The sequence below is a fragment of the Fistularia commersonii genome, chromosome 9, assembly GCF_037954325.1.
Source record: "Fistularia commersonii isolate RoL2024-O1a breed Wild chromosome 9, RoL_Fcom_v1.0, whole genome shotgun sequence".
Taxonomy (NCBI): domain Eukaryota; kingdom Metazoa; phylum Chordata; class Actinopteri; order Syngnathiformes; family Fistulariidae; genus Fistularia; species Fistularia commersonii.
Window position 1 is genome coordinate 10307550 of NC_141292.1, and position 26123 is coordinate 10333672.

General features: G+C 46.0%; 1 protein-coding gene across 1 annotated transcript; it reads right to left on the reverse strand.

The window, feature by feature from the left end:
* Nucleotides 1-1437: 1437 nt before the first annotated feature.
* LOC147231187 (protein FAM163B-like) lies at nucleotides 1438-26041 on the reverse strand. The gene is made up of 3 exons (XM_086152418.1): nucleotides 25115-26041; nucleotides 6850-6965; nucleotides 1438-3538 (listed from the first exon to the last, which is right to left on the reverse strand). Exons 2-3 carry the CDS (start codon nucleotides 6940-6942, stop codon nucleotides 3101-3103), a joined length of 531 nt encoding a protein of 176 aa, XP_086008544.1. The 5' UTR covers nucleotides 6943-6965; nucleotides 25115-26041; the 3' UTR covers nucleotides 1438-3100.
* Nucleotides 26042-26123: the final 82 nt, after the last annotated feature.

The window sequence follows — 26123 nt, forward strand, 5'->3', positions numbered from 1 at the left end:
AGAGCACTTATTTACACGCGTCTGAGACGTGTATGCAAACAAATCCAGAACTCCATGCTTTGAGAGCACTCATACCTTGTCAAAAAAACAACCTCCGTGTTCATGCACTCTGCCGTCGCGCACACACGTAGGCTGTCAGAAGGTTCCCCGAACTGCCCGACCATATCAAGGTGATGCTGTGCGTTCGTGTGGATTTCGGAGCAGAGGCAGCAGTCAAACATGATCGAGGTGAGATGTTATTACACCGCTATACAACTGACGGCCTTCTTTTTTCTCAAACCTAACTGAAGAGGACTAACAGCTGAAATACCTCGTGGTACTGAAAAGTTCATCGTGGCAACAGAGCAAAATAGACATGATCATCGAGTGTGAATTGTGGTTGCAGTGAAAAGAATAAATAAGTACAATGGCGGATGAGCTGCTGCCGGCATGACAGTAATTCCCTCGTTTGTGTGGAAATGAGCGTCCGAGTTTGAAGAAACCCTAATCAAAGGGAATCCATCATCATCATCTGAGAGAGGGTTTTTCCTTTTTCCTCACGTCTGCAGTCGGGCCGTTGTATTAAAACCATCACAAAATGGCTATTCACGTCTCTGCCAGGAACGGCCTGGGTTTTATACCGGCTCCTCTCGGCCTCCATCTGTCCACCTGCCTTCTGTTTCCCGTTCACTCGCTCCGATTCAACTTTCTCCCCACCACCTCTATTTCCTGCCCCCAAAAATACATTTCATTTGCTCCTCATTGTGCTGTGACTGACTTGCTTTAGTTTTCAAATAAAACTTCCCCACTTCCATCACGTGACTTCCCCTCACCTCTCACTGTCAGCTCAGTTTATCATTGGGCTTAAGCTTCCCTCTCTTCCTTCCTTTCTTCTTCGCATTTCCCCCATGCATGTCTCTCCATATACTATTACAACAACAACAAGTCGTTTTTTGCAGGCAGTAAGAACACAGTGAGTTCATAATGAAGAATATATGGCTTCTAATCAGTGTCAACACTTAACCAGCTCGAGTATTTTGCTCAAATGCATTATACGATCTCCACTATCCCCCGCGACCCTGAGTGCAGGATAAGCGGTAGAAGATGGATGGACGGATGGCATTATACGATCGATAGTTGCAGATTTAATTTTGAACCCTGAAATGACTTTTTCAGCGAGTGGGATATGGGATGCTGGCACATGGCTGTCGGCGGAGGCCTCCCGGTGACTATCAGCCGCTGAGCCAGCTCAGCGGTCTGGCTCTGGGTCTGACACAAATATGTCTCCTACTCTTCTAACAAGAAAAAGCCCAACTCCCAAGCTGTCATGGGGTACACCTAAATATTTAATTTACTCCACCACGCTCTCTAAATATGATAATCTGGCACGAGGCTTGTGTTGCTAACTTGATGGCATATACTCTTGGTGCAATGACTGGCGTGGCAGCGAGGAGGTAAGAATTTTCACACCATTTTATTAGCAACAATGTGTCTGTTAGTTATACATTAGTAACAAGGACAGAAATATTTCTGCTTTACTGTACAGAATCTGAAAAAACAGCTGGATCGTAATTCCAATACCTTTGAGTCAAAAGCAACACTGCGTCAAAATATACACCAGGAATATGGTAATAATAATAATAATAATAGTAATAATAATAATATATTATTCTTTATGGCACTAAATTTCCTGTGCAACTGCAACATAGATTTTGTTTCAAAAGAAAGGAAAGCGTAGCTTATGTGCGTGTGTGTGTGTGTATGTGTGTGCATGTATGTGTGTGTGTGTGTGTGTGTGTGTGTGTGTGTGTGTGTGAGCGCCGATAAAATCCACAGATAAAATCAGACCGAGAACGAACGAAAGGAGGGAAGTACAACAGCAATTACTATCCATGTTGAGAGGTGGGGAAAAGATGGGGCGGGACTAAGGGTGGGAGTCGGAGGCGTCAATCCATATATCAACAAATCAGAAACAATATAAGGAATGCAGTGAACTGTAAGGACAATCACATTGTAGAGTTTGTGTTGCTTCCTGCAACTTTAGCCACTTTGATAGCAATAATCCCTATAATTAAAAAAAAAAATCTTAAAAAACAACTTGAGGGTGAAGGGGAAACTCATAGGGTCTTAGGGTCCTGTCACCTTTTACAATAAAATGTTTAAAATCTTATTGCAACCCAGCCACTGGGCTCAGTACATGAGAGTGATGTGTTGGCGTTGTAGTGGACGGGGTTAAGTATACAACTCACAGTCGTGCTAAAATGAACATGACGTCGGAGTGATAGACCCCCCCCCCCCTTATTTTTTGGCACCGCATCCTGCCTGGAGAAAAATAATAAGAAAAAAATAAATAACCACAGGTCACCTGCTGATACTTTCACCGGATTTTCAGAAAGAAAAACGAAGGAAAAACATTTAAGGATTTCCATCTTCTGTGAGCCCTTAATGTGTTCAAATATTACAGCCTAAGCTAGGACGAGTGAGAGAGTGGAAAAGGCCCCGGCGTCCCCACCCCGCCCCGCCCTCCTCGGGCCTGGCCGCTGATGGCGAACGATATCTCTCTAATCTGCGGGGGGGGGCAGAGAGATCATCCCGTCGTGGGGCGGGGGGGGGCTGGTCCTAATCATATTTTGTTTGTAGCAGCGATGGCAGAGAGAAAATCCCTGCCGATTATGTCATTTTTGACATGGAGGAAATCCGTCTGTCGGGGCAATCGGGTCAAAGAGTCTAAAAGGGGGGTGGGTGTAACACAATTTATTTTTGTTAAATCTTGAAAAATATTTGATTCTAGTCGTCGATTGGGAACAAATAAGCCAAAATTATTTACAATGTAACAACCTTTAGATACTTTCCTTTGAAACCATACAGATTTCAAGGCGGGGTTGTATACTTTTAGATCTACATAGGCCCAACCAGAAGGTCTCGGATCTGAGCGCGGTACTTCTGGATATCCTGTCCTGAGAGCCATCCGAGTCCTTCATCCTGCGAGAGGTGACTGGTGGAAGGAGACCGGACAAGATCAGACACAACTAGGATACGAACACAGCCTGACTCCAACCCGGTCCGTCCCGGGTTGTCCGGAGTCCTTAAAGCGAGCATTGGATGGAGGTCCCGGCCCGGTTCAGACGTCCGTGCTGATGCTGCAGCTGCGTTGGAACATGTCTCTCATGGTGACCGAGCGGGCCAGGTTGGGTTTACGGTAGGAGGGTATGTTCACAGGCACTGGCAGGTCCAGGTCCTGCTGCTGGACGCTGCGGTAGCTGATCCGCTCGCCGCCGTTCCTCAGCCCATCGGGTTGGTGATGGAGCTGCGGCTGAGGGGGCTGGAGGTAGAAAGGCAGCTCGTAGTGGGTGCAGGACGGGCAGAATGTCTGCGAGCGGGTCAGTTTTCTGGCCAGCGGCGGGGTGGAGAAGAGGGCGGGGCCATTTGGGATGGAGGAGGCGGCGGCCGTTGCCGCCACAATGTTGTGGTTGGAGTGAACCGGCGGGAGGCGGGAAGTGACGGCAAAGTCGGGCTCCTCCTCCTCCGACTCGGACTCTTCCTTCTTACAGCAGTAGTACTGGCGGGGGAGAGAAAGAGAAGGTGGTTTACAGAGATGAGAAAATGGGGATTAGGAGAATTACAGTACGGTAAAGACAGAGCCATTCCAGACAATTTGGCATTTGCACGGTCAAAAGCAAAGTTCTGTCATGTCAGTTTACATGTACTGTTAATAGAGATATCATAAAGAGGTGCCCTATTGTAGAATATTGACTGTGGACACAGTAATATTGAACAGTTAACCATATATGTTTACTTGCAATCTGCACATGCGCAGACTCGCTGTAGGCGGGGCTTATGTCTGTTGGTACGAATTGCTATCATAACCTGTGCTCTGCTCTTCAGTAAATATAACTAAGTGCTACTCTAATATCTCCGGTCGCATCTCTTTTACACAAAACACAACACCTATCATAATAATATGATGACAATATATATAATATGTATAATAAAAATGGGTACTAAATGGAATGAGTTGTCTCGCCCCAGTGACAGCTGGGATAGGATCCAGCACATCCTCCCAACCCTAAGTGTAGGATAAGCAGTAGATAATGAATGAATGCGATGTGCTTCTCAACTGAGGTTGAAGTAAAAAAGACATGGTGATGCTAATAAATAATCTAATTTTAGCAATTTGCAAGGGAGCCCTGTGTCATAAACACCAAACCAGTCAGAAGCCGGGGATAAAAATAAGCTATGATTTGTCAAGATGGAGTCATTTCATCTTTTTGTTTCCTGCAGTTTTTCCACCCTTTTTTTTATAATAATAACAATTACGTGTTGGCATCTGCCAGCGGAACGTCACGATCACAGCCAATATATTTTCATTCTGAGTTCTGTTACAAGTGGAAGCATACATTCTGAGCGGAGCGGATTTCAGTCCGTCCGAGGTCTATCTGAACCTTTCATTCACGCATTTATTCAGTCTCTACAGAGTTTATCCTGCACGCAGGATCGCAGAGCAGGAACCGTTTGCTCCGTCATGCTCAGTCTGGGCAATTTAGGGTTTCGAATGAATCTACCGCATGATTTTGGAGGAACCTGGAATGCCCAGGGGGCCCCCTGTTGGATTTGAACCAGGAACCTTCTTGCTATGAGAGGGATAAGAATAACCCTTAAACCTTCTTTACATATTTTGATTAATTCCTGAGGCTCGCCCCGACAGATGCATCGCAAGATTAAGAAAAAAGATTTTTTTTTTTTTTTTTTTTTTTTTAAGCACCATGAAGAAATCTGATTGGTTGGTGTCCCGCATTCTCTCCTCACCACACCGATCCGGCAGGTGAAGAAATCTGCAAGCGTTCTCGACACCTGAGGAAACTCTCCGCTGTGTCCAATAAAACCCCATCTTGTCTTAAAATCCAGACGGCAGTCTGGACGATGACGAAGAGCGATTTTGTCGTTCGTCACATCCAGCAGACCAGAAAGGTTTGTAATGTACTACAGCTGCCGGGTCGGTGTGCACTTGGGGGGATTACTTCAGCGTATCACACTGCCGGAGAGCCGCTGGAGCCATGGGAGTTTTATTAATGTAGTATTTTAGACCAATTTAGTTTTGTCGAGCATGAAATCAAAGCGGCTCTCGTTACCTAATTCCTATTTCCTGTTTTGTTCACAGACGGTGCAAAGCTGGCCGGATACCAGGGGTCAGAGTAAAACATCCCATACCGGGAGCCTTTTTTTTTTCTTCAAAACGATTAAATGCCTGGATGGAAATGAAAGCGAGGTACGGGCTAATGTACAACTCGGCGAGAAAGTTCAAACAGATCATTGGCTTTTTTTGTGGGTTTTCGGCCTGGAAAAGCACACGACTGGGACTGCTGACAGAAGCCAATTTCCAACTCATGCTGTTTCTTTATAGATGTTTAAATGGTTAAAATATAGTTGTATGACCCAGGTTTTGCTGCCATTCATTACACCTCTATAGCAATCCTTGTGATTTGATTGGTTCATACACTCAAGATACAAGGTACAAGATACAAGGATACACTCAAGATCGGCTTCCGATTTTGGCCAGAGCGGCTGATGGCTGAGGGCGAGGCTCTAGAGATCTCAGGCTCCTATTACCGTTCGTTTGTTCTACATCAAAACTCATTATATGGGTCAATGAGAGTTGACCCTCTGGTCTATGAGTTTAAGGACCAAACTGAAAACCCACAGCATATTTTATGCAACCACTGTCCTTCACTTTTGTCATAGGACGCTGCTGTTCTGCACAGTCAGACTGTGGCGTTGCATTTACCCATGGACATGGAAAACTATCCTGGGTTGCTCTGAGGACTACAGAAATTTCTCCCGATCGTCTTCAGATTGAATAGATAATGACTCCTCCACTGGATCTGGCTCATGAGCTTTTAACACGCAGAACCAAAATAGGATGAAAATTGTTTTCTGCTCTCTGGTCACAGACAGCAAACCGACGCCTTCACACCAAAAACAGTGAAACGAGTGCGAAAAGTTGTATTGTCATGGCCCCGAGTCTATTCTGGCACGTTTAACACAAACATTGGTTGGAACCCACACGTCTGTCCTGAGTGATGCACTTTCAATATGGCTCATTTAGACAAACCTGGAGACCAGCGCTGGGAGGTCACGCACAACAATCCTCCAATCAGACTTATACATTTGTCAGAATATCAGGAGTCAAGTGTAGGTTCTAATATATTATTAACTCTTTACATTAGGCAAGCAGAATATTCATTCATTCATTCATTGTCAATGCTGCTTATCTTGCACTCAGGGTGCCGGGGGTGCTGGAGCCTATCCCAGCTGTCATTGGGCCGGTCGCCAGTCATTCACACACCAGTCATACATTCGCTCGTCCTATAAGGACATGCAGCCATTCGCCCTCATTCAGACATTATATTATCAAATTGTCTAGCTTCACTGTTTCGCTGTACAGAGAAACATGTTTCACATGTAAAAACTTGGAATCTTGAATATAGACACATAGAACTATTCACCTGCTCATTGATATTTCTTAGAGAGACATACAACCATGCAGAAGCCCACGCAGACACGGGGAGAACATGCAAACTCCGCACAAAAGGGCCTACTGTGATGGGGAGCGCAAACCACTACGCCAGCATGCTGCCCTTTTAGCACAATGCTAAATGCTAATTCTTGTGCAGGGTAGTGTTGACCTACACTTCTGTATGTTTTCTGCGGTACGTTCTTAATTCAACTAAAAAAAGTTGCGCCTCCACTAGATGTGCACTGTAATTTATTTTTAAGAAGGATGATAATGATGATGATGAAGATGATTCTCTCTGTTCTGCGGCTGTGCAAAATGCCAGTCTGGTTTAATGTAAAAAGTAGCAGCACCCTCACCTGCAGCCTACAGTAGCACAGTACAGCGATGATAAGGAGTAATATGACCGTAGCGAGGATTCCACCGGTGATGACCACTGTCCCGGCTGTCATTCGAATGGCTCTCCATCAACAGCCTGTGATGGGACAAAAGAAAGAGTGGAAAAAATGGAGGAAGTGAGTGGTAGATCGAGGGGCGGTGGAGAGAGCAGACAATTCATCAGTACTGTTCCTCATTAAGTCGATTATGACTGTGCGACATCTCAGCGGTGCTTATTGAATTATCTGGCTGTACACACACACCTAATAGAATCATCCCACAAATGCCTCTCACAACACAGATGTGATCTAACGGCAGAAAGGCTAGAAAAAGAAAAGCAAGAGGTACTTAGTGCGAGGCTACCGTCAGCGACCGGACAGGTGACCTTGAATCGGACGAAGCGAGCGGGAAGAAGGGGAGGACCGTCAACAGGTGTAGACAAATGTGAATGGTTGTTATGGAAGGAACAGGAGAAACTGCTAGAAGGGATAAAACATACACGGGCTGATTGAAATGGCAGACGTTAAGGTGAAGAATATACTGGATGCTGATGAGGGGAAATGACAGAGCTTATAATTAGATGGTGCAAAACGATTTGACATTTTTTTGACTTTTCCACAGTCCAAACGTGAAGCTGTTCATGTTCATTAATTTTGTATTTGAGGGTGAGAGCAGAACAAAATATGATTCCATATTTGCAGTGAGTGCGTGACCCAGCTGAGACCAATGGAGACGTTGAACCCAGGCTTTGCTCGATCTGTCATGTGACCGACCTTCCGTTAGCGCTCTGTCTCCAACGGCGCGTTGATACAGAACCTTCCAAGGAGCGCCGAGCAGAGGATCTGAAGTTGGAAGGATTGACTTGAGATGGCAATGACCTCATGCATGGTTTATTACATCGATCATTCCCTTCAATTAGCACTTGTCTACAACTAATGAATTACACAGAAGATTACACAGAATTACACCGAGCTGCTCTGAGTGTTCCACATGTTCGCAAGCACACTTCTGAAACAGGTGCGTTATCTATTCGCAAGTTGTCTTTGCACGTTGTTTTACCCAGATTTCCGAATTTTTTGAAATTATAGTTCTGCACTCGACGCTCTAATGAAAGTGTGAGACGAGAGTGAGTATTCTGTAATAATAGAACAAATTGGTACATTTCACAGTGTGTCTGTAGAAGAGTCCCCGCTCCCCTTCCACCAATCAATTATTTGTCCATTTGGTTCCTTTGCCGCTGCCTCTCTGCACGGCTGCGCGTCACGTTCACTGACATTAAGCCATGTGTCTATAGTATTTAAGATGCATATGCACCTGACAAATGTGGATATGTGCCTTTTTTCCCCATTCATTACATGCACAATATGGAAGTGTCACGATGCTACAGCATCGCACAGCATTGTGGATAATTGACTGAAACCAAAAATAGGCCAGCGGGCTTGTTGCTAAGCTATGACTCAACTGTACAAACATTATCAGCAGTGGGCGCACAGCCGCCATATGGACCTGTGACTCCGAGATCCGACTCGACAGTGACACAGGAATGCCTTGCAATATAAGTATATTGGGAAAAACGCGCCATGGTAAATGCACGTTGGTTAGTCAGGCTGTCTTTATATTACTTTCTGCTTCCTTGTGCTCAAATTTCATCGACTTCCTCTAGTTTTAGCTTTGACAAACAAACGTCATCTGCAGTTATCGATCCATCTCCGGGATAATTTCTTGACCTCATGAGTGACAGGTCTGACCTTCTTACCCCGAAGCACCTCTAAATCAAGCTAAATTTCTGAGCGGGTAACTTGGCTGAACTGTATTAGTTTTTGTTGTGATATGTCTCTCTAGAGATGCTTTATAACGTTAGAATGGATCAGACTGTCTCTGCCCCGACTGCAAACACAACACAGCTCCTCTCCCCCTCGGGCTTTCATAGAGCTGCACTTTAATCCAATCTGCAGGCCAACCAGTTCACCGACCCAGATCACTCTCATCAGTACGGTCTTTGGCCACACCAAATCACTAAATAAAGAGAAATAAATAAATAAAGCTTCATGAAAAAATAAGCTTACAAAAGACAAGCACAAAACTCTGCTGGTAACGGCTAGTTTGAATCTGGGCCAATCAATATAGTTGGGAAAATGCTAGCAGCGGCTATCAGAGTGCTAATGTCACGCCTCTGTTGTGCGCCCACTTTCCAGATTGAAACGTCTCAGCCATCTGATGGATTGCCGTGCTGTGGGTAAAGACGGAAACCAAACTGCAGGCAAGATGAGCAGCCCCACCCCATGGAGAGTGGAAGTCTCTGCCGATCAAACCAATTTTATTTTTTTTATTTTGTTTATTTTTGGCGGTAAAAGCAAAGAAGGAGGGGCTCTAGATGCACAGAGCCAATCCCTCGTAGCTCACCGGTTGATACGCACAACTCCGATAAACTGTTGCCGCCAGCTCTATTTCACATAATGTCTATTTAACATAGCAGAATAATTCAATACGTGTCCTACGAATGCATATTTTCAAAATAGTTAAATAATTATTTAACCCATAACTAGTTTTGAAATTCATTACATAAGGTATGACTAATATGACCATGGCTAACTGCACAGGAATGAAAGAAAAGAAAGGATAAGGGAGTTATCAGATACGAAAATAGCAAAATAAGCAAATTAGGATCATTGTTGGATTAGGAGATCACTGACTGGTAAACATTATGTAATATCTGCATGGTAAACAAAGCTAGACTGACTTTCCACAACATTTCAACTTTATTTCCACTCTGTCTATCCAGTACTAGTATCTGTGTGTTGTACTCTATCAGCGTGTTTCTCCATTATCTCAGCACTTCTTTTTTTCTGTGGTATTGACTTGTTTCTGTAGAAACAGACCCACTCCTTAACCTTTGACCCCTCCGTAATTGGGGCATGTAGACACACCCCCAAATAGCACACAATAGCAAAGCTTACCAGAGTACAAAAGGGCAGAATGTTTAGTGTGCTTATCCATTACTTCATTTAAAAAAAAAAATTGTAAAAATTTTAAAGTGTAAAACTAACAAATGCGCACAACACTAGCTCCGGAACTTAGAAAGCAAACACACTCAAGATAGATGACGGCGCGGTGAAGTAGTACGCACACACATACACACACACTCACACACACACACACGCACGCACGCACACGCACACACACACACCACACACACACACACACACACACACACACACACACACACACACACACACACGCACGCACACACATGTGAAGCATTAGTCATTGTGCTGGGTAGGCAGGCAATGTGTATGCGTCTCTTGGGGTTCCCTTAATCAGATCAGTGTGTGAAGGATGTGTTGCAGCAAGGCGACGAACACTGTTAATTATTTAACTGCACACACACACACACACACACACACCCATGCGTGTGCACACACTATACACACACGATACTCAAGGCTGTTGAATAGCACTGGAGAAAGGCAAACCTGACTATTCAGCTGCTTCTGCGGGTGTTTGTCCACAGGAGTGACAAGGGGTTTCGGGCTGAAAGAAGGACTGCAGCGCACACGCATGCACGCACGCAAAACACACACGCACACACACTCACACGCGATAATTTCTGGTGGGAGCTAACTTGCTTAGACAGTGAGCTTGGGGATAAACTGCCATGGTTTGATGGAACATGGCAGAGATCACAGCAGAGGGCTTGCTGGGAATAATCGCTGCTGACAGGCTTTTCACTTGAAGGGGGCGGAAGTGCACGGTGTAAGGTGGGTTCCTGTCGCACACAGGACAATAAACGCACCAATAACAACGGGATCGGCGCAGTTACAAGTCCGGCTGACAAAGTAAGATTTCATGCAACAATGCTTTCAAACACAAAAAGGCAATCACCCTCCCCAGGTCTTGTAAATAATGCACTCTGGTAAGATTTTACATATCTTTGCTCCAATATTAAAAGAAATATAAGATAACATAACATTAATTTTAGTTGCTATCTTTATTCTGACTAAGATTCATGTTGAGGTTTTCACTGATAGATGTCCTGCATGTCTGTTTAAAAAGGAATGAATGGGTATAATACAGAATTGTCATAGCATATCACTTTTAATTACGATGTAATTAATTCTGAGAAATAATAATTCATTGTCTTCAGGGATTAATCAAATGAAGAGGGACTTGCCTTGACAAAAAAAATAAAAGTGAGATTAAAACGTATGTTAACCATGTTAAGCAAGCGTTCACAGATCCAGAGAGCCTGCCCCAATCCCCCGCCCCGACCTCCAACCCCATTCCCATCTTTTGCTGCCGTCGGATTCATACGGTTGTGAGAATCAGTCTCGTCGGATTCCAGATGGAAAAGCGGGGATGAAACGTCCGCTGAGGGCACTTAAACGTTTTGGGACATAATCTGAAGAGGTTATCGGAGAGCAGACGGCACTATGGCAACCGTTATTACGAACCAGGGGTGGGGAATCCCTGAAAGAGGGGCGTTAGCAACTCAGTCTAGGAAAGATGTATTCTTTTTTTATTTTCCGATAAAGTCCAATTGTCTGCCTATCACAGTTTCCGCTTTGGCTTCAACTGTGATAAACAGACAATTGGACATATCACCTGCCAAGAATTGTTCAAAAGTAATTGCTCCCCTCCCCCCCACCCCATCTCTCCAGATGGTTCTGTGTTAATAAGCCATCTGGTGTGACAGGTTAAAATATCCATTTAACGGAAAAAAAAAAACGATCCCGCCTTAATTGATTGGGATAACCCCACCTCCAAAATAATTGAATATCAGCAGTGTGTGTGTGTTTGTGTATGTTGTGGGTAAACGGAGGGGCGGACACGCGGTGAGTTTAAAGTTACGGCGCGCAAACTTACATCAGCATTCATTTCGGATTAGAAGAACAAGCACACAAGGTCACTCTGATGGATGACAGACATTTAGTGAGCTGCATAATTGAATGTACCGCCAGCACCCCCCCCTTCCCAACCCCTTACCCCCGCGGGTCACCATTATTTTTAAACGTCCTCACTGTGATATTCATGCACGTCGAGAGACATTTTTACAGCGGCATTTATTTATGATATACCGCTGGCAGGACAGCACTAATTACAGAGACGTTGCCAAGGTAACACCGGGACACCTGAGAGGGATGAAAATGATTCCCCCCCCTCCTCCGTCCGCAACCCCCCGCCCCCACCTCCGGGATTTCCCCCTATCTGCCGATTCAAGGTCAGAGCCGAGGACGAGCGAAGCCGGACGGGGGTTCGCAGCGGAGGGCTGGATATGAGAGCTTCTCCCGAGGCCTGGCCCGGGGAGAGCGTCATTCAGGGACACAAAGAATCCGTGACTAAAGAGCCGCTTGTGCAGCCGGTGAAATTTCATGCCGGGGCGGACCTGGCGTCTGCAGCCAAGGTCAGCCAGACAGCGTTCAAACGCAGACTTAAAAAAGAGAACTCGAACTTCCTTCCTTCACATCCCAACCACTTGGATGCATGTGTAATGTAAACCTTGATGCTATACATCCTTGTGTATGTCTGCGCATGTGTGTGTATGTGTGTGTGTGTGTGTGTGTGTGGCTCGGCATGCAGGGCACGTTTTCTCACCGAACAAAAAAGAGAATTATTGAGAAAAGAGATAAGGGATGTTTCGACATTTTGAAAATTAGCATACGCATGACAGGACTAGCAATGATGTGGCAACCGGAGAGTGTGGAAGGGTTTCGGGAGAAAGTGTGTGTATTCCTAAGGAGACCGTCGTCTGTATTACATTGAAAGGAACAAAATACGCAGTATGAATGAACTAATGCACATACTTATCCTTATCTGAGTAGTTGATTTGAATATTGAAACCACTGACTTAGTATTTCTAAGTACATTTTATCAAGCTGGAGTTAGCTGCATTTTTTTTCTTTGTTTTACTGTTCATACACAAAAAAGGAAGTAAATGAAAACACACCAGTTAAATAGCAGACCTGAATTAGGATGAGGCTTTATCCCCTGGGGTAAAGGGATTTTCTGTAATTTCTTCTAAAATGTCTATTAAGAAAATACACCCGACATTAGTGATGGTTCGGTGTGCGGCTAAACTTCGGCTGTTATCGGCCGCTTCCAGCAAACAAGCTTTATCTCGCGAGACGGAATCATTTAACCAAAATATGAACCACTCATTAATCCGGCCGTATTGACAAAATGTCCGGTTGTGCTCCGAGGAATCATGGAAAATATAAATATAAAATAGAGTGGCACTTCATCGTCCGGAGTGTTCATCACATGGTGACGGTAGCTGTGTGGGACGTCTCCCCCGAACAAAAACGTGAATTTGGGTCCATTTCAAAAAGCCCTCACCGGATACTGCCTGACAGCACCCTTTTTTAGGGGATGAAAATAATGGAGTAAAAAAAACGCTGTAATCAAGCAGATCGGTGTGTTTTGCCCAGAGCAGATGTGGATCCTGCTATCAGAGGCGCAGAAGCTCAAGGAAAGTAAATGCATCTCCAAACAGTAACAACATAAACCATTACTGACATTCAAATATACAGTAATTGTTGGTTCAGTTTGTTTCTTTACATCGTTTTTTCTGCAATGATACAACTTGTGTTTTTTTCATTTTTCATCTCATTTTAGCCGTTTTAACTGAACTGACAGTTAAAATTACCCCCCCCTCCCCCCGTGTGTGTGAGGATGTGTGAGAGAGAAAACTGTTTATTCCATTAACTTCTGACCAAAACCTATTACTTTGAAATCTGAAATACCCTCTCCCTTGTTTTAAATCAACAGAATACATATTTCATGAGCTGCTGTTTCCAGTATAATCCTCTTTTTTTGCATTTTCGGCTTCTAAGAACACCACAAATGTCTTGACTTGAGAAGTATTTGCTGAAAGGTTCCTGGATGGACCGTGATGGGGAGACAAGGGTTAAAAATGTCCAAAAAAAAAGGAGAAAAAAATGGAAATGGTGCGAATTTTAGGAAAGCGCAGCGTGACGTCCAACCATAGTTGCCAATCACATAAAAACGGGGAACAACGGTGCAGAAGTGTAGCAATGGACTGGTGTTGGACTAGCCGAAGCTATAAATTTAGCCCCAAGGGAACACACGCGCACACCTGAGCCGCTGTGCACTCTGATCGATCGTCACGACAACGAACCGCGGGACTACACAAGCGGCCTTGCAGTGGTCGACACGCCCACAGCTGGATTTGGTCCAACCACACTGAATTCAATCCTTGCACAGATACTTCCTCCCTGCGGGTTGGAATGATCAGCAGGCTGCGGACTGGCCCGACCGCAACTTTTGTAATCTAAGCTTAATCCGGAGTTGATCGAGCCAAACTCACACCCGCTAATGTTGCAGATCTCCCAGATCATGCAAACGTCTCGCATTGTAGAAAAAAAATCATAAGTGCTTGAAAGTAGCAGAAATATGGCCCTTGCAAAAAACTGGACCTCCTCTCCCAGATTTACTGTCCCGCTCCAGCCTTTTGACAGGTCCGACAAATCCAAAAGAATAAACGCTCCTGCAACCTTTGTTATGATGTATTCTAGTTTTGGAGATTTCTTTTCCCTTTTTCCCCCTGCTTTGAAACAAATAGAAGCGCCGAGCGAATGTTTAAAATCCCATCGGCTAATCCGGACCGGGGCGAGTTGTCAACATCTCCCTCGGATTGGGGGTCTAATCTGTGTCCATGCAGAGCACGTGAATATAGCACAGTCTGACAGAGAGAGACATTCCATCTTGCTCCTATTTCCTGGAATAACACCTCCTACGCACACACACACACACTCCCGAGGCCTTTCACTCCGAAAGCAAATCTCATTTGTTCACTTTAACCTTCAATTAGCAGCCGGACCCCGATATCAATCACCATTAGCCTCTCGTTGGGAGCCAATGAATCTTTTCACCTTCGGTCTATTTCTATTTGACAACAAGATGGTGCATCAGCATCCCCTTCTCCTCCCGATGAAACGCAAGCCTGTCTTTTGGGCCCCCGATCATCGGGCAATATGCTCTGTCTTTCCTCTCCTCCGTGCGCCTGCTTGTCAGCTGCCAGCAAAGAAATAAAGAAAAGTCAGTACACAAGTAAGAACACAACAAAGGGCTAACTACCCGCTGCTCAAACACTGAAAGCGCTGCTCGTTATCGTTTCTTTCGAATCCGTTAATTACGACAGGGGGCCTGCAAGGAGTCTGCAAGGGTCTCTTGGGTTCTCCGGGTTCACGGTCCAAAAACATGCAATAGATTTCTTTGGAGACCCCAAATTGAATGAGAGAGTGAATGATTGTATGTGCATATTTGGCACATGAGAGACATTCTAGACCTCCATATGATGTGTCACTGAGAGGGTGAATGGTTATATGTGTCTTCATAAAGTGTGAATGAATGAGTGACGTTGTACGTTTATATAAGTGTGAATGAAAGTATTAATAGTTTTACATTTCTATATGGTAAGTGCATGAGAATGTGAATGGTTTCGTCTATATGACGTCTGAATGAGAGAGTGAATGGTTATATGTCTTTTTATGATTGTGAATGAACAAGTGAACACACTATATATATATATATATAAATATATATATATATATATATATATATTACATATGAATGACCGAGTAAGGGGATGTTTATCTGTGCTGTATCTGACCTGTGAATGAGAGTGAATGATGCATGTCTCCATATGATGAATTAGAGGGTGGTTTTGTGTCTATATGTGGCTCCTGTGATTGACTGACTAGGATAAGCGATATAGATAATGAATGAATGAATGAATGAATGAATGAATGAATGTATGGTTCCAACAACACATCTTTTCTGGCCCTGAACCTCTCTGAAAGTGGCTGAAACATTTTCCTTTTTGTGCAATGTCCACATTCTTAACTTTAAACGCAGTCTTTTCTCTGAAATATATTTTATTTAGCCTGACGTGATGAGAAAATCTGCATCGGAGACCAAAAAACGAAAAAAAAAGCCTTGACTTGATAAACAAAGATGGCATGAGTTTTGCACTACGGCTGAACTTTCAGATGTAAAGTGAGAACTGTGGATTTATTAGCGGTGTTATCGCTTGGAGAAAAAATATCTTTGACTAATCTCACCCGTAAGGAGGGGAAAACAAATGAGCGATAGCTTCTTTGTAGTGAACACAAAAGACCATCGACAAAAGCTTCAGAAAATCATCCCTTTACGTTTCCTGTCTGTCGTTTCTGTGCTAAATGCCAAGTGTGCGATCGTCAAAATGACAACCCCCTTGTGGAAGTGAGTATATTTTTCCACAAACCAACATTCGCAATTCAAGCGATCACAAAATAATCACGTCCAATATCTGGTTTTGTCAGCCTGACACTGGCCCTCCCCTCCGCCCTGCCACGCTCTCCGCTGTGCAAGGAACAGCGACGGTGTGCGTGAGTGTGACGGGCGCAGCGGGAGAATCCAGCACCGGGAATAGAATATTTTTTCATCAATTGAAAAGGCTGGGGGCGGCGCTCGGGAACAGTGGATAGCGCTTTCGCTTCACAGAGAGAGGGTCCATAGTTCGATTCTGACAGGGGGCCATTCTGTGTTGAGTTAGCATGATCTCCTCGTGTCTCCGTGGGTTTCCTTTGGGATCTCCGGTTTCCACCCAGAGTCCAAAAAACTAATCAGAGTCCTTAAATTGCCCGCATATGTGAATGAGTGAATATTTGTGTGTCTTTATATGACGTGTGAATGTGTGAGTGAATGGATGGTAAAGGCCTCTCGCTGAGATAGGCTCCAGTACCCTGTGACCCTGAGTGAAGGATAAACAGTATAGATGATGAACAAATGAACGAATTAATGAATTAAGCCCGTCCCAGCCCGACAAAAAGCATTGCTCTCAGTAAAAATGTGATTTTCTGTGAACTTCGACTCGAGGAGGAAGGTAGACTTAAAACAGCAAAGCACAGAACTTCTCGCCGCGTCTGCCTTCGGCCGTATTTTTCGCCCCAAATAACAAGCAAATACCAGTGCTGAGCAGACGCCATGTTAAGCCAAGCACACACCTCACGCTTCCACACCAACGGAGGGAAGCCGGAGAAGGTTTGAAACACCAGCGCCGGAATAACCCACGTGTTCAACAGGCTCTGTATAAAAGGGCTTTTCAACGCACAACATTATCGATTCTCCACAGCAAGCCATTTTGAGAGGATTAAATTGTATAACTGTGAACATGTTGCATATTCTGTCCTCACACTTGTGTATAAAAGTACTTCAAACATCAAATCACAGTTGCTGGTTTTAATCCTGTGTGCCGTCCGCATGCAAACACCTAATTCAATCATCAGGTGAATACAGGGGGGTTTTCACTGATGCAGAGCAAACAATCCCAACAATTTATGGATTTTTTTTTCCCTGATCCGTCTTCACGCGAGTGCATGTTTCTGAGCGGCGCCGCTCAGATCCTATCAACATCAGAGCCCGGCCGCAAATCAACAGCATCTCTTGGCCTCAGAAGTATGTCCTCCATGGATATCAAATGAGTCAATATATATTCATTCATATTTCAGCATAAGCAATAAAGCACTATTCCCCTGCTGATTTTCCGTACATTTCTGTGCGTAGAACATCAGCCTCCGTTTCCACCAGCAGCCGACTCACGCCGCCTCTCGCTCACTTTTACAAGTTTATTGTTGGTCAGACGTGCCCCTGAAAGTGACAGAGGACGCAGTTTGTTGTGACACTCATATATGGCGAGGACAGAACGGTATAACGTGTTGCTGGGACATGGCAGTGGGCAGAGGAGCTCTCTGCCTGCTCAGCCTCTCCTTCTATTCCTGTGGCTTCCTTTCTTTTACATCCTCCGCTCTGCTCACGCTCTGTTTGTCTGGTGTGCGTCACCCTGGGGACAGTGGCTACGCTGTACTGCTTTGACATCGCTGGGGCCATGGCAAACAGCCCTTCGGAGCTGGAGATGGATGGATGGATGGATGGATGGATGGATGGATGGATGGATGGATGGATGGATGGATGGATGGATGGATGGATGGATACCTACAAGCATACATACTGCTACCAAGAAAACTCCACTGGAGCCACAGCAGGCAGCTTTTGAACCCCGAAAGGGAAAGAGGATGGATGGATGGATGGATGGATGGATGGATGGATGGATGGATGGATGGATGGATGGATACCACTATGTCCCAAGCAAACATCGCTGGGGCAACAGCAAATAGTCCTTCAAACCAAGAGAGGGGAAATGGATAGATGAATGGCAAGATGTGAAGGTGGGAGGACGGATGGATGCGATCCGCTGTGTCCCAAGAAAACGTGGTATTTACAAAACTCAGAAGAACCTCAGAAGCCTCCAGGCATCTGAGGCAGTGATAAGATCACACAGCTGCGATGGCAGGCGCTCTGGGAAATGATACCGCAGACGCACACAAACATGGCCGCTCTCAGACAGTCCAATGTCGGCACATCGCCTCCCAAACCTGGCTCGGACCTAATTTTGGCACATTCCCATATGCTGTCTGACCCGCTCTCCATCGAGTTATTTACGTTATTCGCTCTCTGTCTACAGGGACACCAGGCAAAGGAGCATGAAGAACAATCTCCGTAGAGTGAACCACCGACCGGGTGTGAACACACGAAGTCAGGAGGCACAGCTATCCTTGACAATTTTTTAATAGTACATTGTTAGATTGCCGGCAGTATCCATTCTCCTGCCTCTGTGTTCCATCTACAGAGAACAGCCAGTCGATAAAATCCCAAACTGGCAAAGGTGTCGAAAAGTTGCCTCGGGTAACCACAACTTTCAGCTTTCTGCCCCACTTAAAAAAAAAAAAAACACCCAGCGGCAAGCCTCCATTTGGAAATGGACTCTTGATCACAGCGTCTGGAGGTCCGAGCGGACGGCAGGCAGCAGGCGGCCTCTCAAATCTCAGGGATTTTTAGCCGCTTCGCCTCGCCGAGTCTGGACATGGATGTTTATCATCACCTTGAACAGAGAGGCCGCCTTTGCTGGGGAAAACAACGGTGTTTGTTCTTAGCCGTTCAGAGTGTCAGACGGTTGAGAAGCACCTTCCTCGCCCCGACCCCCCCAGACCCTCCCTGACGTTGGAATTGAGTGATGGGAATTTCGCCCACTTCCCACTATGTTTGGCAGGGTGAGCATAGGTGGGAACAAAAAAAAAAGAAAAGGCTTCAAGACTTCTTGGATGCCTTTTCTTCCATTTTTTGTTTTTTTATCTGAGCTTCACTGGTTCACCTGCTCTTTTTTTTCATCAGACATCAGCTCACAGATACATGGACACAGTGCTCTCCACGTGCCTCTATGTGACATGCAAAAGGGAACGGGTCAACTAACTGTTTAATTTACATATAATTTAGAAACATATAAACATTTGCCCTCTCACTCATATGTCCTATCAAATCATACAACCACTAACTCATTCACATATCATATATGCATTTAACAATTCAATCACTCACTCACACGTACAACAATCCACTCTGTGTTTCAAACGTGGACAATTTAGGATCTCCAATGAACCTGCTGCATCCTTTCGGACTGTGGAAGGAAACCGGAGAACCCGGAGGAAACCCACGGGGAGAACTCCACACAGAAAGGTCCACCGTCGGAATCGGACCAGGGACTTTCTCGCTGCTAACCACTGTGCCGCCAAAACTTATTTTCAACAATAATACCAAAATTGGTTATGGAAAGTATCTGAGAAATAACTCATTTAATTAAATTAGCTGAGTGCAATAAATGCGCTTTACTTGCCTACACTATCAACGCCATAAAATTTCCCTTTCTTTCTATCCAGTTGTGATCTGAAAGCAGAACATGAAGGCCTCTGAAATATTTAGAAATGTTTATGGTCTGCCTGCGGCTCAGAGAGAGGCGATGCCTTCAGGTGAGTCCGCAGCCGGTGTGACGTCGCGCTTCATTACTGTGGAATTACCGAGATGCAACGCTGGGGAACTTTTCCCCTCAGCAGCCCTCCTTCCTCCAAGTAACTAGCCGGCCTCCCGTCATTCTGTTCTCATCGAGTGGAACCTAATGAGGGGTTTTAGGACGGAAAAATCCTCCAAACTGAGCTATTCCCGTCATTCTCCATCAAAATCCGCAGCACTCGGTTTCGCGCCGTCTCCCATCAGCGGTCGTGTTCTTGGCAACAAAGGAAGCACGAGGCAGGTCAGCTGTTTTCGAACCTATTCTGGTTTGACAGGCGCCTCATTCGTCCAGACAGATGCAGCATTTGCCCTCCGTCCCTCGCCTACGCCGAGAGAATACACTTTCTGTATTCATGGTTTTCTTTCTCCGGCATCGGAACCTTTGCGCAAAACTGTTGTTATTGTGGCGAATTAATTGGGGCGGTGCAATTTTTCCAGAGTCACAAGCGCCCACATGTCCAACAAAGAGGGCACGGGGACGATGGGGATGCGTTACTAAGTAATTACTAAAGATGACATGTCTGGGTGAGTTAGGAAGCACTCTCAAACGCCAAGAATCCATTTTGGAGTTGTTTTTTTTCTTGAATTAAACCAAGCGAAGCGCCGCAACCATCCTCAAGAGGAGCCCGCCTCCGATGCGGCGCTCATACAGATGTGATCATCACAGCGCTAGAAGGCTTCTCCCTCCGGCGTCAAATCCAAAAAGCTCCCTGTCACTTCACCCTTTGAATTCTACTTCCTTTCATTTCTAGTTGTTTTCAGGGTTTCGTTTTCCAGCCCGCTGGAAATCGCTTCACATATCAGCCTGGGCGTCCTCTGCGGCTTCACCTGCTCGTGTCCGCGTTTGTTTATCCCGTGAAATCGGATTGAGCTCTGCGCGCCTCTCCTATCTCGGATTTTGTCCTTCCTCCGTTTGACAAGGAAACATTTTCAACATGCAGGCATGCAGGCATGTAGAAGCCATGAAATGGGGATTGATATCAATGAATGCCTATTTGAGACAGGTCCAAGGGAAAGCTAGCACCTCTAATTACGAACCAAACGGCCGAGGGTCTCAAGTGAACATGGGAAGAAGGACGCTCATTTGGCTTGAGCAGAAGTGGAGACACGAGGTGCTTACGGGCAGAACACCTCTAAGAACTATTTGGCTTGGATTTTGTATCCAGGAAGTACCCACCCCCCACTCCCCGTGAGGAACCTATTAGTTTTGCAATTGACACAGGCAGCAAGGGACCACAACAGCGTCTGCGACGAACACCTCGCCGTCAACGCCACACTCAAAAACAAACCACCGCAAAGAAGAAGACGACATTGACAATACGGAGAGCCAAGTTTGCAAAGCACCCTGCCGTTAGCTAACGGTGTACTTATTTTTGCTAAATAATTCTTGCATCGCTGGCAAGAATAGCTAGCACCTCTATGCCGGTCTGTTTCTCACTCTTTTTGCAAATCGCAAGAAAACAGCTGACTGATGACCACAATGATTATCAAAAACGGCGCTGCGAGAAGTACCTGGTGATGTGCGTGACAAATGAGATCTACCAATCACCAAGCACCTCCTATGAGTTCTTGTCCAGCTGTAAAAGATACTACCTTGGAGAAGCAGTTAGAACAGTTCCAGGACTTGAGGTCCACTGTTCAAGGTCTGAATGCACAAGGAAACAGCTTAATGAAAAGGCACTAGGAACAGCAAAAAGTTCCAAGGGAGAAAGTACCGGAAAAAGAAAAACAGAGAGAGATGTGTAGAGATGTGATGTGGGTCCTCTACAGACATTTTGAAGACACTGGTCTTAAATCCAAAGGTTGCTGACGACTTGTCTAAGCCAACGGTCAGTGTTCAAGTGGCAGCATGTGTGTGTGTGTGTGTGCGTTTAAGTGTAGGAATGGGTCTACAGTTACTATGGTGACAGGACTATTCCAGACTGACATTTTGCCATCGCCTCCTCTGTTTGTTTCAAGTGGGCGGGCTCGCAGCGAAGAAGTTCTCATCCTCCTTTTTCGACTCGCAACAACTTTTCAAGGGGGGGTTCTTATAGTGATCGTCTTCACCAAGAGGTACAAGAGGTGGTGATCTTGCCGGAGTTCTGTTATTAAAAATACATATATTATTCTTAAAGATGCTGATAGTCTGAGCGCTCCTGCTGGCTACACACCGGTCAGATGTGCAGGGCTTGAAGGAGAAATCAGTCGTTTTTTTAAATCTGCAGTGTTATTGTCGGTCGTTTCCCTCGACTCTAAATAAGGGTATTGCAGGAAAGGTTCCACCCTGAGATCAGCAGCGGGGGATCTGCCGGGCTGAGCGACCGGATAATCAGACGGAGAAGGCAGACGTCAATATGTGGCTTAAGTCGTTTTATTTTAAATCACTGCTCTTTGCCTTTCCACAGCACGGAGCCGGCGCCTCTGCGACCACTATGGTTTTGACCAAAGGGGTTAGCATTATGCATCTCGCAATGGATACTGATACAATGGAAATAAACACACACACATGGATATTGTCTGTTAAATGCCCCTTTCATTTCTTATTGAAGACTCTTTGCAAACACGTATTTGCTTATCCACTCACTTAATGTCAATAAATTCACATTATTGTAACTAAAACCATGGTGAAAACCACATATAAAATGTGCTTGCGCTACATTAAAAACAAAAAGTAAATCACCTTTAAAAATAAAATAAAATAAAATAAAATAAAATAAAATAAAATAAAATAAAATAAAATAAAATGGAGAGTTAATTGGAAAAAATGTGAAAATCCCCCAGATTTGTGAATGAGAGAATGAATCGTTGTTTGTCCAGTTCAACCCAGCCTTTCACCCAAAGACATCTGAGATCAGCTCCAGCGTCCCTGCAACCCTAAGTGCAGAATAAACAGTAGATAATGGATGGATGGGTGGAAATAAAATAAAAAAAACTAAATGACTTACTTTATTATTATTGAGTAAATTAATAATTCAAAGTCCATAGTAAATGTCATGGAGGCTTTGCAACACTGAGAAGGCTTTCCCATGCATTTCAGTGAAAGAGGATTTTTCCCATCCCTTATCACGCCAGGGGCACGTTCAGTCGTGTGTGATATTTCTGTTTCCCGAGCAGATACCGTACAACATATTGATATTGGTTCTGGGCACGGGAATTATTACATTTTTCCCTCCTATTACCCACCTCTGGGCCTTTGCTATTTCTACCACGTCCTTCAGATGAACGAATGTGAGGTGAGGGTTTGTTTACACCCCGTCTCAGTACATTTCTATTTCTATTGACCAGAAAACTGATGAAAAATTTAGAGCTCGTCTTCAAGAAACAGATAAACAGCCCATCGTTCAGCACACACACCTGCCATAGCTGGGGCACACACGCCCCCCTGACACCCTCTCCGCACTTTTGAATCCACGCCAGCATTTCACAGTCAGCTGGCCGGCGCACACACTTGTGCATATGTCTGCCTCTCTACACACTTGCCCCACCCCCGCCCTACCCTGGAGGTGTGTGCCGGTCCGGTTGGAGTGCGATGCGCGAGCATGTCAGGGTCTGGCTGTGACGGGATCGGAGCGTGGTGCCGAATTGGGGGGGGAGGGGAGGAGGACAGACGGGTGGAGGAAGGGAGGAACGGGTGGCGACTGTTTAACATGATCATGGTGCTGCCATATTCCCTCCAACCCCCATCTCCCTCTGTCCTCTCCACTCCTCTGTCCCCTTTATCTCTCCCACAATGGATCCATCATTACCCCCCACCCCCGCCACCACCAGTAGTGCATTTTAAAGGTAATTAGGCCCTGCAATGTGAGTACAGACATGGATGCGCTGCCTCTATAATTGCATTTGCTGTTGACTATTCTGTATCAACCTTCCCTTCTCCTCTTCTCCTCCCCGCACCTTTTCTCCTGTTTTTTTTTTTTTTTTTTTTTTTTTTTCTCATCACACGGGTGTCTTTGAAATGTGCGCCACCATCCCACTCATCTACTCGTCCTTCCGCCCGGCTCTCCCACTGCAGCGGCCGAGGGGCCGCCGGTGGCATCGGCATCATCGGCAGCACAGAAAACACAGAGTCACTCGGAGTCACGGGGGCGGGGTGGGGGGTTGCACGAGTATGACTGATCTCCCAGGGGGCCAAGGTTGTTCGGAGGGTCATTGGAGAAGGTCGCCATGGGAACACAAGCCCCGCCTTCTCTTCTCATTGTTTTAGGCCCTCTCAGCAGAGACTAGTGCAGGAATATCTATGATGCTCCAAAGACCAATCTCACTTTCCATACATCATATAACGTGACGTGATATGATGTGATAAGACGTATGATGCAATTTCCAAATGCTTGGAAATCTCTCTAAGATGTGTGTTTGTGGAAAAAAAAAAGATGAAATCCAAATGATGGATGTAAACGGCGACTTTCTTCAACAACTAATTGTTCGACCACGATCTTTGCGCCGATCCTGCACAATGGGGTCAAGGGGGTCGGGGGATTAATCTCTAATCTCATTTAACGTAAAACCACTCAAATCGCAGCTCTTCAATTAACCTCTTTTGCGGGATTCAACCGTGGGAGGAAGGCAAACAGTTCCCATGCAGGCGCGGGAATCGAGTCGTTGAGTGCCGACCAAACCACTGCTTCCCCCTTGACAACAGGTCCCTCGCTCAAAAATTCGGTGCACAGCGTGCACACCTGTGCCTTCAGTTTACTCCGTGCTTTCTCATTGGTTTGCAAACGGCGGCAGCGATCCGTGCACACGCTTTCACGCCCATACACCTCCCCGCTGCCGCCGTCTTGCACCTCGAAGTTTTTCAAAAGGCATTTCTATAAGTTGCAACGCAAAAGAAGAGCGCAAATCTCCTCGGCAGGTAAACAAGCCGGGAGATTAATGGCTGCTATTCCTCAGAGGTAGATTAAGCAGGCGAGCTCCTGTTTTCCCCGCATTAAACATTTGGGGTCGTTTTGACAGTTTTCTCGCCGAGTGATTTACTGCCCCGTCTTCCATTCCGGTTGGAAATATGTTTGCTCAAGATGTTAAAAGAAAAAAAAAAAAGCCACGCTAGTTTTCTCGCCCGCACGCCCGTCACCTCTCACCTTCCCCCCTCCGTTCCATTTGGTCAACGGTTCTCGAACCCCCCCTCCGTACGGCGGGGGTCCGCGAGCGGGGATGGAGGCAGGACGCCTCCTCCGCTCCTCCGAGGAGCTTGGCGTCTCTGAAATAGCAAACTCATCAATCGCCCTCCCGCCTCTCAGCTGTCCGTCACAGAGCCGGGACGGTTCGGATACAACCGATGCAAACCCGAGGGGATGCCCTCCACCCTGGGGAGGAGGAGGAGGAGGGGGATGTGAAATAGCCGGACCCCCTGGAGGGGGGCCTTACCTTCAGAGATAAGAGGAGTCCTAGCAGGTCACATCTGGGGTGGGCTGAGGACCAGGAGGAGCTCAGGTCCCGACCTCTGCTGGCTTCTTCTGTTGTGGACCTCCGTCACCGAGGGGGAACAAGGGGTGGAGAAACGGCACCGAGACCACCCACCCACCCACTCGCCCCTCCAGGATGCAGCCCAAGTGCTCAGAAGGGAACCCAAGGGAGTGGGCCTCAAATCCCAGTTCGTCGTTTTATTTTCTAATTAAAAATCAATAATCAGTAGCCGAAGCGTCCGCGTTGATGTTTTTTTCCCTTCTTCTTCTGCTTCTTCTGCTTCTTCTTCTTCTTCTTCCAGGGGACTTTTCCCGCCACGCAACCGCGCTCCGCGTCCACTCACGGCAGGAGAGCCCCGGGGATGAGACGCGGAGACGGCCGTCCACGCACCTCCATCCACGGCGTTGTGTGGAAGTTGACGGAAGAGGAGGAGGAGGAGGAGGAGGAGGAGGAGGAGGAAGAGGAGGAGGAAGAGGAGGAGAGACCGTTTCACCGACACGGTCCGACAAATAAAACACTCCTACGCAAACACCATCGGCGGCGTGTGTGTATGAAAGAGAGAGAGGAGAAGAGGAGGCTGCCTGGAGGAAAAGGGGGGGGTGATGGAAGAAAAAAAAAATCACGATATCTCCATCTCAGCTGCCGGTTCCACGCCGTCCGAGGAGGTCGAGGTCTGATATCCTTTTTTTTTTTTTTGAAGGCTGGTTCCACGACCAATCCCCGCGTCCCTCCTCCGTCAGTGTTTATCTTCCTCCTCCTCCTCCTCCTCCTCCCCGCCCCGGGAGCCGCTCTCCTCCATCGCAGTCCATCTTGGAAAAGAAAAAGGCAGTCTGGACGGTCGCTGCGGTGTGCGTGTGTGTGTGTGTGTGTGTGTGTGTGTGTGTGTGTGTGTGTGTGAGTGTGTGTGTGTGCGTGTGTAAAATCGCCGTGTAATTGCGCCTACGACGCGCGGAGACGCGTCCTGCGCTGC

Bases quoted from the DNA above. Each gene is read 5' to 3' on its own strand.
- LOC147231187 (XM_086152418.1), bottom strand. From the start codon at position 6,942: ATGACAGCCGGGACAGTGGTCATCACCGGTGGAATCCTCGCTACGGTC. The intron at 3,539-6,849 runs GTGAGGGTGCTG...CTCCCCCGCCAG, and splicing joins TGTGCTACTGTAGGCTGCAG to TACTACTGCTGTAAGAAGGA.